Raw genomic sequence first — 13,022 nt, forward strand, 5'->3', positions numbered from 1 at the left:
ATATATATATATATATATATATATATATGGTCAAAGGAGGTAAAATTTTATCCATACAAAGCTAGACCATGAGAGAAAAGAAAAGGAAAAAAAGGTAAAATTTTATCGATACAAAGCTAAAACAAGAGAGAAAAGAGAAGGAAAAAAGGCATGATGTGTTTATGTTCATCTATGCATGTGTCACTTTGGGTGTTTTTTTTTTAAAGTTTAATATTCCTTAAGGATCATGCACTTGATTGGTAGTCACAATGCTTTAACGTTATTATTTGCCTTCTACCTTAGTTGAGAGGGTGTAAGCTTCTCAACTCATTGAATACTGTTGCCTCTAGAAAGTGGTTCTCATTTTGGGGTTTCACTTGGAAATGTCAAGAAAGAACATGAGTAGGCAAAATGAAGTCGCAAAAAGTGGGTAAGACCAAGACAACTTCAACTATACCACATTCTCAATTTCAAATATGTACACACTACACTAGTGCTTTCAGAGCACAAAGTGTCAAGAAACAATGTAGTCCTTGGGATAACATTGGGGACCCCTACAAAAAGTGGGTAAAGGGGGTTCACAAACCCATTAGGCATAGGGACACATAAAATTTCTAGGGCTCTTTATGCCTCACATGTATATATATTGGTAGTGTGGCAATTATGTGAGATTGCTCAAAGATGCATGTTTTTATGGTTTTTTGCTTCTTCTTTTTTCCATTCCCATGTTGGATTTCCACAAGCAATGTGTAGAGAATAGAGCTTAAGTTGAGACTTCTTTTATAACACTTTGTGTGTGCATTAGATTGTTTGAGGTTAATCTCTTGTTTTTGAACCTCAATAAGCCTCTTGAGGCCCACGAAAGGTAAGCGCACGATGCATAGCATATACGATAAACAATAGTTCTCTTTGCGGTATGTAACTCTGAAACCGATCTGTGTGATACTTTTGCAAATGAGTAGTTCATTTAGTGACTAGCTAACTCAACAAATTTGTAAAGAATCTTTACAAACAACTAGCTAGGAAGAGGCTTGGATGGAAGAGATCCCGAACGTGTGGTCCTCTGCTCATAATTTGCTAAGGTCTCAAAGAGAATGCCAGAGATGCACCAAACCGACTATCACACGCGGCCTTGGTCTACGTTGTGTATGTGAACCCTCCCTTAGAGCCCCAAGAAAAAAACACCGACATTTAATAACGCATAGCTGGCCTACCCTACATTTCTTTATTATAGCTATTAAATTTGACCCTACCAGAGTCTCTTCAGTTGCTTATAAATGCAACAATGTACTTTCCTTTACTTTTTTACTGTGAAGCCCCCTCTCTCGAGTCTCCAGGTATTCTTTTGTTTCTGCTCAGCTTTTTTGCACTGCTTTTTTAGGGTTCTGCCGTTTTGTTCTCTGCTTTCCTGCTCTGCCGGCTAGGGTTCGTTCGCCTCTGTTACACTCCATCCGTTTGCAATTCGCCCAAAACGCCAGGATTTCTGATTAATTATAGCTCCCAAAGATCGCAGTGATTAGCAATAATGTTTGTCTTGTGATTAGGGTCCAGATTTTGCGTGCTTTGAATCGATTGATCAAGCCGAGCAATCGCACTGGGTTCTTGCACATCTGAGAAGGGTATGAATCCTCTCATCGGCTGATTTGTTTTGATTCTTAATTTTAAGGCCTAATCAGTGGATTCTTTTTCTCCGTTTGTAAAATTAAAGACTGGGTGGTTCAAGTGTACCCATTTATACATACGTATATATGTATGCATGTGTATCTAGAGGATGGGCACCATACTCACATACATACTTGTATGTGTATCTATACATACACGCACACACATACATACATGCATATGCATATGTGCATATTAGATGTGTTTGCAGAGGATGGGCACATCGCATTCACGTACGTACATGTATTTGTATCTATACAAACACACACATACATATACAGACTGACATACACACGCTTATCTCACACAGATACATGCATATGCTTATGTGAACTAATCGCACATTTATGCATATATACACATGTATTCTTAAATGACCCGCTATATGTTCATTATGGTCAGGATGAGACACACTCCTGTATGTTATGCATTTGGCAAGTGTGTCGGTTGTGTAGAGGAGAGATGTTCAATTCATAAGACTGGCTTCTGAAATTAGAGGACTCTGGAGATGTTAAAATCTTGTTCTTCAATTTCAGTTCACTATGTCTCTTTTTTGCTGGTAGACCAGCATATTCTAAAAACAGCATGATTAGCTCAGGCATCACTATGTTGTGGTTCTTTGCCACTGAACAGCCTGCCCACTCTAGCTTGGCCCTTGGGTGCTGTGGATGTGGTTTTTGCATATGTGTGCAAGCCCATTATGTTCACATTGCTCATGCTGGTGTGTGCACATTGTATACCACATGTACGGTTGAGTTCTTGGCATGCCATGCAGGGTGTCTTTGGCGGAGGCTGCTTGCTCTCATTGTGTTTTAATGCAGCCTGATTTGAATAAATACGCATGCCTATGTAGCCTCAGGAAGATTGAGACTGGCCATAGTTGTATGAATTATTCACTTGTGATTCTTTTTTGAACTGTTGCAAAATGACCTGCTCTGAAACCAGTACCTCTTGAAGGCTAAAGAGCAGATCAGTGATTCTCAACATTGATAAGGTGGTATGGAAAGCTAACATGTACAGAACGGATTGTCTGCCTGGAGTCCACCAGATCCCAAATATTGATGAGAGGTGACGAATGCCCCGACCCACTCGGAGCCTCACAGCTTGACAGGTTTGGCAGTCATGCTGGCTGCTGCGAGACCATTGAGGGGAGGGGTATTTACCCCTCCCGTTCAGTGTAAAGACCATATTGAAATTTTTGTGATACAAATTTTGTTCACAAGGCTAACTTGCTTTAATGCATCATCCACCTATATCTCAAAGGCAAAGGCGTGCATCAACTCTCACCAGTGCTCTTTTTTGTCCACAAAGCTCATATGCATTGCAAAAATACTTCCAGAGGAGCCATCCATGTGTATGCAAATACCACAAAGATAGTATCTCCTCTTTTGACAGCTTATACATTCGACAAACAGATCTCTGTCTCATGCGTTACGATGTGCGCTTTTGACATGGTCTTTATGAACTCTACCTAGCATGGTTAATGCCATTGGCAACCACCAAAAGCTACAATATTGAACCTACTCACACGGTGCTTTAAATTGTAAAGCACATACGCAGTTCTTCAGTCTAACTATTGTCTGTACGAGACTTCTTTTTGTACTGGTGTATGACTTTGTATAAGACTTGGTATGCCGTTGTACCTGTCTGAAGATTTGGCACGAGCAAGAAAAATTTTACGGCATAAAATAATATAAAAAATTTACGGCATTAAATAATATAAGAAAAATTTTCTGGCGTAAAATAATATGCTGCAAATGTAGACTCTATAGGGGACTGTATCCATGGCACTAAGATCTCCTGAAGCAGAGTAACTCCTAGTGATCCATGCATCCGTCAAGCCATGTAAATCTCCTTCGTGCATGATGACATTCATGTGTACATGCACATTTTAAAAGCCCTCTTCTGGGGTTTTTATCACTGAAATCCTTTAAGCTTCCATTAGTTGCTCAGGGCATATCAAAATATAGGCCACTGCAATTAGTCTCTTTGAACCTAGGGGTCAGGTATCTCCAATGCCCTGTTATCTTGTTTTAGCCGCTCTCATTTGATACATATTGTGTCAACTTGTTAGACAAAGATTATGAGTGAGTAATTTTGCATGAGAGAAAGAGAGGGAGAGAGAGAGAGATAGAGAGAGAGGTCAGTTTTTGCTCATGTTTATAATGTCAGGTGTGCAGGTGACATTTTTGGCAGAAATGCATACAGAGAAAAGGTGTTGTCAATGAGTAAGGCAAGTGCTGACACATGCAAGGCCTGACCCCATTGGATGAGGACGCGTAGCCAGAAGAAGTATACGACAGCAATGCCTTTGTCTGGTATCTATGGTGGAGTATGCGTTGTGAACCAATCTCATGGTGAGGTTTCATCATCTGGATGCTGTGGTGATGGCGCTGAACACAGGTCAAGAGGTCATGGTTTCTATCAATGCTGGACGGCACCACATGGGTTAGTGTTGGATCAGGCATTGTGGAGTAAGCTCCCTGTGGAGCTCCTTGAAAGGATAATAGGAAATCTCCCTATTGATGCCATGCTGCGTGTCCGCTCTGTATGTAAGGCTTGGAAAGCTTACATCAGTTCTTATGGATATGCACACCTCTGCTATAGAACACCTAGCAAAGGACCATGGTGCCTTGCAGTCGTGCCTGAGCAGGGAGAAATTGCAGCTTATGATGTGACTTTGGATAAGTGGCATCATTTACCACTCCCTAATGCTGCAGCTAAGCATAATATGCAGCCATTCAGCTCAGGGGGAGGTCTTGTGTGCTTCAAAAACCTTGACAATAGTGCATTCTTTGTTTACAATCCCCTAACAAAAACTTGCAGTGCTCTTACTCCGAAGCGAAAGGGTACAGGTTTGGATAAAGATAAGGTTTGGGTGGTTACAGATGAATCAGAAGGCTTCACTGTAGTGGTTGTCAGGGAATCAGGACGATGTGACGTTTATGATTCTTTTAGTAATCGATGGAGCAAACCTGGGTTGCTGCCTCATAACGTATATCTTTCACAAGAGTCTGCCCTTCCTGCCAGAAGTGTGTCGAGTGATGGAATTCTCTATTTGCTCATTGGACCTCCATACGATGTGGTGACATATGATACAATAACGGGGTCTTGGAGTAGGCTCTATGTGCGGTGGCCGGAGCAATCCTGGAACCACATCCTTTCAGAGCACAGGGGGCGGATCTATCTCCTTGCTTTTCAGAAGGAGAAAGACCATCTTTCTTTCTCTGAATGGGAGCTTCATTCAGCAAAGATGTTGTGGGTGAAAGTCGAGACAATGCCCAACCTATTCTGTCTTGATGCTCCTGACGATACAAAGAAAGACTGGCAACTCCAGTGCTTTGCAAACCGGAATCTAGTGCTTTTACGGTTCTCCAATGACAATGTACATGAATATTTGGTCTTGTACAATAGGGCTCTGAAGCAGTGGACAAGAATATCACACCTTCCTGCATCATTTTGTGGCAAGCATTGATTGCTCATACATGCTTTAGTACAGGTTGTTATTAATGCTAGAATTGTTCTCTTTGATCAATGCACGCTTTTATGATTGGTTTTTCAAAAGAGAGCTCTAATGTAAATGTGCGTGAACACATTTTTAAAAAAACCCACCATTTATTCAGTTTATATTGGTGTTCAGTTAATTTGTTCTTTAATATATCAAGCTGATTTTGGTGCACGTCATGTGTTGTGCCTTATGCTTGTACAAGATGCTTGGGTGGGGCCTGTCAAGCTATCAGATCGTGGTTGGGAGAGCATACACGATGATGGGAATGGTGGTGATTGAGGTTAAGAAAATTTGTTATACAGCAGCATGAGCATGTCGGTGGACCTGCATTTTCCCCTCGCCCACCGACCATTTGACCAGAATGCTAAGTGCCCTCCATATTGGAGGTCAATTTTAACATAAAAATACGAGGCTGCCCTTCAAACTAACAGCACTCTGTAAGAGCGTCGGACTGGTGTCTCAACCTAATGGAGCTAGACTCTAATGGAAGTAGATAAGGTGATTTTCAATCACCTCCATGGGGTCCATAGCATTACCAAGCTCAAAGTGTTATTCAACATCCAAAGGTGGTGCGCCTTGCATGTCGGTCACATGAAGCTCACAATTGAGAATGAAGGAATAATAATTTAAGTTAATGTATTGTGGATGTGAATATAGTTACTCCCCTCATCACCTTTTATCTGCTGCCATGAACCATGATGCATTGATAAAGCTGCTCCCCACTTTTTCCTTCCGGCTCTTACAAGCCACCATGCATTCGCTGGTCGGCATGGGTTGGGTGAGTGCTCGACTAGGAGCATGGTGCAAGAGTAAGAAAAATGGTCTAGCATGTCAGCATTTGACTAGAGCATGGTGCAATGTAGAGGTCATTGACACAGCACGGGAGTTAATACCTGCAGACTAGAAGCAAGGCTACATACAAGGATATACGTGAATATTTTGAGGTTCTAGTCTGCAAGTATTAATCTTCCGAGTCTTGCCAGGGCCTTTTGATTAAAGTGAATGCAGTGATTTACTCTACACAACACCATTTTCACTGGTTTACAGTGTGATCCGCGACTTCATGTTTCCTTGATGCTGGGTAAATTTCCCATCTACCCAAACTGTGCATTGGCAAGGTGGATCTAGAGCACAATAGATTCCCAACAAGTGATGGAGCCGTGAGGAGATGGCAATGTTTCCCACTTCCTACACAACTCAGCAACCTCAGGAACAAAACTTACACAACACCATAACTTCCAAGATTTGTGTTTGTAGCCTGTAACCGTCTTTTAATGAAGTCTACTTGGCTAGAATACCCCCATCAGTACTAACTTTAAAAATGCACATTCATTCCACTCAAACTTAGGAGGCTTGAGAATTGTATTGAGGAATAAGGCGGCTTTTGAAATGCAGCTGGGATGATTGCAGTGTGTAAGACACTAGTTCAACTCAAACATAGTAGGGTTGAGAATTGTAGTGAGCAGTAAAACAGCTTTTGAAATGCAGTTAGATGCATGCACAAGCTAGAATATCCCAATAGACTATATGATCCTTCAACAATCAGTTTTTTGCCACTCCTCTTCCCATTATACACGTCGTGGTGGTAAATTCTGCACATTTCAAACATGCTTGTGATAAATGTGTCACACATCTTTGCCCTGTACAGCTACACAATTCTTCGTATTTTGAAAATTCAATTATTCATAAAAGTATGTAGAGAATTCACAATATAAAAGTGACTTGAAAATTCAATTATTCATAAAAGAATGTAGAGAGATCTGGTTGCACATGTAGCAGCATCCAGGATTCAGCTGCACTTTATTGTGCTACATTGATGGGAAAGAATGAAAGACCCAAAGAAAGCATAGGGATCCTCATTAGTGTTAGCAGAAAGGCGAATTATACAAAATAAAGTATTGACATATACATAAAAAACAAACCTACACAAAGACAAAACATACCTAAAGATTAGGTGCATACAAACACCTCATATGCAAGAAAAACCTCCATACTGGCTTCTAAAGAGCTTTGCTAATACTGCATCAAGTGGCAAACATTTTCAGCTTGCTTGCACCCCTATCTCATTGAAAGGGCAAGATGCCACCTTGCCCAAAACCTTAAGGAGGGCTCCCATGTAATGCCGCACCCATAGGCCACAAAGCTCACCATTCACCGATGAGAACTATCTAGTAACAGACCACAGCTTTGGCCGTGCCAATAAGTGCCATCATTGCTAGTTCCATGCCTGGCATAGGAAGAACACTAAAAAACTTGAAAGATTATTTAAGAAACAAGTAACAAAATAGCCCTTTAGGTAGATTAGGCCCTCTTGCAAATTTTGTTCATTGGAAAAAGCCAAATAAAAGTCATCGTGGCATGAAGAGATACTTGTCAGTAATCAGGTGACTCTTTTAGGTATCAAACAGGAGAGAACGCCCATCCCAACATGAAAGAGTAGGCCCATCTTCATTAAATTCAAGCTAAAGATAGGGGATTATTAATAGAGAATTTTCTTTTGAAAGGGGGGTTTTGAAGTGAAGAGAGCTTTTATATTCAATAAGGAGCTTTAAGATTTAAGATTCAGGAGAAAATACGAACTTCCCCAATAGATAGGTAATCCGCTCTCTGCAAACAAAAGGAGGGAGAAGTGGCACTCCGGCCTGACCATGATGTGCCTATAGCAGGCAGGGGCCAGCTTTCGTATAGGACAAAATTAAATTCTAGAGTGCCAATGTAATAAAGTAGTGAGCCCTCATAAAAAAAGATCAGATTTTATTTTTTTCAAGGAGATTACAACCCTAAAAGGCAAGGGCAAATATCACATGGAAAATTAATATGTTCCCCAGCACAGAAATCAAGCACAAACAGCCCAAAAAAAAACAAAAAAAAATCCAGCAAAAACAGCAAAAGAAAGATAGCAAATTTTACCCAAGGCGCAGAGGTCTGCAAGGGCCTCTGATGTAGAACCTCCGCATGGTTTTTCTGCTGCCCCTGGTTGCCGTTTGGTGATGCAGGCATGAGCAAGGAGGAGCACAGGGAAAGGGAGCTGCTTGGGTCGTGATAGAAGCAAGAACTGTGTAGAAAAGCTTTGAACCCTTGAGATTTGATCCACCTCCATAGCCAGATATGAGGGGACACCTTCATTTATTTGAAGAGGAAGCTAGGCGAGCAAGATGGGGCAAAGAAGGGGAGGTTGGAAAGGGCCGCGGAGCTCATGGGCTCTGAGGCAGCATCTGAAGACACCATAGCCAAAAGAAGGAAAGCGAGAGAGAGAGAGAGAGAGAGAGAGAGAGGCCAACACAACAAGACAACAGGATCCTGTGAAAAGCTTATGGCTATGCTAGTATCTCATCTGCAGCAGGGACACCACCCTACTGATCTTCTTCATCAGCCTTGAATATGGCCCATGTAGATGCTAGCATCTTCACCTTTGAAATTTGAGAGCTGGTTAACTGGCTTCCATATAATGCACACAATGACACCATTCTTTTCAGTTCAACTCTCAGCACATTTCCCAATCAATGTGTGTACACACATGTATCTCCATTGGCATACTTGAAATGTGAAGCCAAAGTGGTCTGCCGAGAAAAAAAAAAGCTTGAATAAGAATGAACATAAAAAATGCCTCCTTTTGCAACAATTTTGTCTATTTCTCTCTTTTTCTTCTTTCGTGTTATGCATTGTAGTAAAGTAGTGTTACTCAAGTTGTACTTAGTATCATTGTTATGTGTTTTAATATATCAATTAAGTTGCAAGTATAACTAGAACCTGTCAAAGAAAAGGTAAGAAACAAAGTCAATTTCATAAGAAGGGTAAGACGAAATATCTTACCCTTCTTACTAGAAGGGTAAACTAGTTTCTAGCGGTAACCCTTCAAAACAGTTGATCTATATGTCTACTATCCTCTTAGCTCTATCTTCACTCTCATGAGTTATACATGATGTAGTTTAGAAAGGATTAAGAATATACATATGGTGGTGTCAGGTGTGTCTATTTCTCTTTCTCGAAGTGCACTTGCACTTCAAATTTTTTTTAAAATTATTTTTTGAAAGTTTGGAGACATAACTTCCACACGGTGTTTTTGCTTGGAACACTAGTCTATTAGAGGAAGAGGTTCCTTATTGCAAGATGTGTCGGAACAAAAGGGCAATGGGATGAGCATCTAATAGTTCTTCTAACTATTCTTGGGTAGGAGAAGAAAGGCTCAATGCTTTAGGAGGAGAAAAGAAGCAGCTAGGGGATTTTCAAGGCCTATTAGGCTTATTGGAGTAAGGGTCTTGTGTGGAGAACTTACTGAAGTGCCAGGCTTGAGCTGAGCAAGAGAGAGTAGAGAGAGAATAATAAACACTATTACATGAATGAGAAGTATTACTACAAACATTAGAAGCTGGATTTTATGCTTCATGAGCCTTTACACTATAGGACGCATGGGAGTAACTTACTGAAGTGCCAGGCTTGAGCTGAGCAAGAGGGAGTAGAGAGAGAATAATAAACACTATTACATGAATGAGAAGTATTACTACAAACATTAGAAGCTGGATTTTATGCTTCATGAGCCTTTACACTATAGGACGCATGGGAGTAACTTACTGAAGTGCCAGGCTTGAGCTGAGCAAGAGAGAGTAGAGAGAGAATAATAAACACTATTACATGAATGAGAAGTATTACTACAAACATTAGAAGCTGGATTTTATGCTTCATGAGCCTTTACACTATAGGACGCATGGGAGTAAGTGACCTGAGATGCATGTGCCTGATACAAGGCTTTTACAAATGTTTGGCCTTTTTAGTCAGATTCCTCATGTTATAACCTTGAAGTACAAGACTTAGGAGCATCTTAAGAGCACTTGCAACGTTAAATGACGGAAATTACAATATAAGTGAAGATACTCGGAATAATGTGTATGAATGTTATCGGTGAAGAACATGTTAAACAAAAAACGATTAACATACTCCCCTTTGCTAACGTCAATTACGTCCTTGTGATTGGTTAAAGAAGATGGCCAAGGGAAGTGGAGAGGTTGTTATGTGTGATGAAGACTATTGCAATTGAAAGAGGTCCATTATCCCTCTGGAAGAGACGGGGTGGGGTGTTAGAAAAGGAGTTAGAGGAGTATTGCTAATTAAATGTCCATCTAGTCCACTCATAATGTAGGCCTTTGAGATTATTCTCTTTTATTTGTGACTCTTTATAATTAGTATTTGGTAATTAAATGTCCATCTAGTCCACTCATAATGTAGGCCTTTGAGATTATTCTCTTTTATTTGTGACTCTTTATAATTAGTATTTGGTTTTTCTTTCTTTTCTCATTTGCCTATTATGGCCTTTACATCCTCTTTTGAGGGATTTTGAGTACATTAGAGTAGAATGAAACACTAAAATATCCCATTGGATTTTAAAGATGTGGAGTTAGTTAAATGATTATTATTAAGAAATAGGTGAGGGGGTCCGGAAGAATGAGGACACAACCAACAAAGTGAAGTGCATGCCCATTTTGATGATGCATGGATTGCCAAAGATGAAGACATCGATTGGCCTTGCCAAAAGTTGAGGTCCTTTAGATTGCTAGTGTTCTCTCCCTTTTTGATGTACAAGTGGTATGTACATGCAACTTCTTTTGTTGTTGTACCTTGTGTGACAGGTTCTAGCTAAGGAGGTCAAACAAGGTTGGGATCCATTTCTTGAGATAGGATGTCGAGTGACTAGGATCTATCGATGAAATAATAATAGGAAGTGGGTTGATGAGGCATCAACTGCTTTATGTTGACTTTACAATATTTTAAATTACAATCAAACCTTTTTCACATCATGAAAGTCTTTTTCACGTTTGTGAAAAACCAAACAATATTTTAATTATGGGAGTTATCATCCATACTTCTTACATCAAGAGACACAAGCTGCAAGGTTGAGTTTGCACCATGTAAAGCTCATAAGTTTTTCATGCTTGTGAAAAACCTAGTAAATTTTGAGGCCCATGAAAAACTCATTATAGTGAAATATCAGGAAGTTGATAAAGCATTAAAAGAGTGAGGTGTGGACTTTTGCTTGTTCAAACCAATTCTCATGCGCTTAAATATCAGGAAGTTGATAAAGCATTAAAAGAGTGAGGTGTGGACTTTTGCTTGTTCAAACCAATTCTCATGCGCTTAAAATCTAGGAGAGTGATTGGTGATGATCTCATTCTAGAAGATAAACCACCCAGGATCTTCTTATCAGCTAAGTGTCAGATCTGGGAGAGTGATTGGTGATGATTGTTAAAATTACAGCAATGTGATGAGCTATGGTGGATCAAATGCTAGAATCAATATCATTAACAAAGAGATTAGATGATAATTAAGATGCGATTTAGTGAGCAATTAACTGATAGCTTAATGTAGGCATGGATAATCAAAAACCATCAAATTCTCATTAGGCCAATGCCTCAATTTATAGGGTTTACATACAAGCATCCAATCCCACTAATCTCTCCCTGATTCACTCCACCTCTTTTGCTCGATTCTCTCCACCTCTCCCAGAATATTTCCACACCTCCTACCCTTTATTCTCTCCCAGTAGATTCTTCTCACCTTTTCACAAGTTCTCTCCTCACATTTATAGATTCTCTTATCTTGGTGAGATTGGTCAGGGAAAAACTAGATTAGTTCCGGTAGTCTATTCTTTGGATTTAGTAATTGGAATTGGTCACGAAGCTTTTTTCTGATTCAGTTCGAGAGGACAATTAGGTTTACTGTCCGACCTCACGTAGTATAACTAAATTCATTCAGTTTAGTTCTACAAGGATTCCTTTCAGATAATCATCTAGTTTTGGGTAAATATCAATTTAGTGATTTCACCAATTAAAATATCCAAGGATATTCCTTCTGCCACATAATTTCCAACTTTAATTCATTAAGTGGAATTATGATGGAAATTCATCTTTTGACACTAAAATTTAATTCAAACCCATATTTTCTTTAATATCATGAAAATTCATCTTTTAACTAAAATATCAATACCTTTTTTTTAATAAACTTGAAATCCTTCTTTTTCTCATTTCAATGAGTGCAATCCAATTATCATGGGAATTCCTCTTTTCCATAAAGTAAATCTATTAAAATTCTTTTTAAAATTACATAAAAATAACCATTAATTCCTTTAAGCTAAAAATTCCACTTTTCTCATCTAAACATTTGAATTCCAATATAGTGGGAATTCCTCTTTTATCATTTAAACTTATCTATGCAAAAAGATAAATTTAACTAAATTTTGCTCTTAAAATTTAAATAAAAATCTCTATTAATTCCTTTGCAGTAGGAATTACACTTTCTTCATTTAATTAATTGGATTCCAATATGGTGGGAATTCCTCTTTCATCATAAAAATTTAACTATACAAAAGATAAATTTAACTATATTTTCTCTTAAAAATTAAATTAAATAAAAATTTAACTATACAAAAAGATAAATTTAACTAAAGATAAATTTAACTATATTTTCTCTTAAATAAAAATCTTCATTAATTCCTTTGCACTAGGAATTATACTTTTCTTATTTAAATATTTGAATTTCAATATAGTGGGAATTCCTCTTTCATCATAAAAAATTTATCTATACAAAAAGATAAATTTAACTAAAATCTTTCATAAAATATACATTATTTTAGCATTCCAAATTTTTTTTCTCTAAATCATTGGAATACATGGTTTTCCAATGTCATGGGGATTACTCTTTTAACATAAAAATAAATTACTAGAAATTTCTCTTTTTCCTAATTTACTAATTATGCATAAACATAAAAATCAATTTTTCCATGATTACAATGAGAATCATTCAATTAATCTAGGATGATAATTCCTAGAATATGGTATGAAGTCCTCTTTTCATAAATTTATGAATGAAAATGTTTTATGTG

General features: G+C 38.6%; 1 protein-coding gene and 1 long non-coding RNA gene across 3 annotated transcripts; one reads left to right on the top strand and one right to left on the bottom strand.

Moving 5' to 3' along the window:
• The first annotated feature begins 1,251 nt into the window (after nucleotides 1–1,251).
• LOC147602933 (F-box only protein 6-like) lies at nucleotides 1,252–5,169 on the top strand. 2 transcript variants are annotated; one of them, XM_086797240.1, is made up of 3 exons: nucleotides 1,252–1,316; nucleotides 1,524–1,598; nucleotides 3,822–5,169. In XM_086797240.1, exon 3 carries the CDS (start codon nucleotides 3,911–3,913, stop codon nucleotides 5,114–5,116), a length of 1,206 nt encoding a protein of 401 aa, XP_086653366.1. In that variant the 5' UTR covers nucleotides 1,252–1,316; nucleotides 1,524–1,598; nucleotides 3,822–3,910; the 3' UTR covers nucleotides 5,117–5,169. The 2 variants fall into 2 exon arrangements, with proteins under 2 accessions (XP_086653366.1, XP_086653367.1); XM_086797241.1 differs by lacking the exon at nucleotides 1,252–1,316 and having other exon boundaries at nucleotides 1,323–1,598; nucleotides 3,814–5,169.
• Nucleotides 5,170–6,882: 1,713 nt separating this feature from the next.
• LOC147602934 (uncharacterized) lies at nucleotides 6,883–8,703 on the bottom strand. The gene is made up of 2 exons (XR_015265694.1): nucleotides 8,060–8,703; nucleotides 6,883–7,376 (listed from the first exon to the last, which is right to left on the bottom strand). It is a non-coding gene; the product is annotated as an uncharacterized LOC147602934 (long non-coding RNA).
• Nucleotides 8,704–13,022: the final 4,319 nt, after the last annotated feature.

The sequence above is a fragment of the Cibotium barometz genome, chromosome 65, assembly GCF_041138505.1.
Source record: "Cibotium barometz isolate CiBa-2024 chromosome 65, ASM4113850v1, whole genome shotgun sequence".
NCBI classification, from domain to species: Eukaryota; Viridiplantae; Streptophyta; class Polypodiopsida; order Cyatheales; family Cibotiaceae; genus Cibotium; species Cibotium barometz.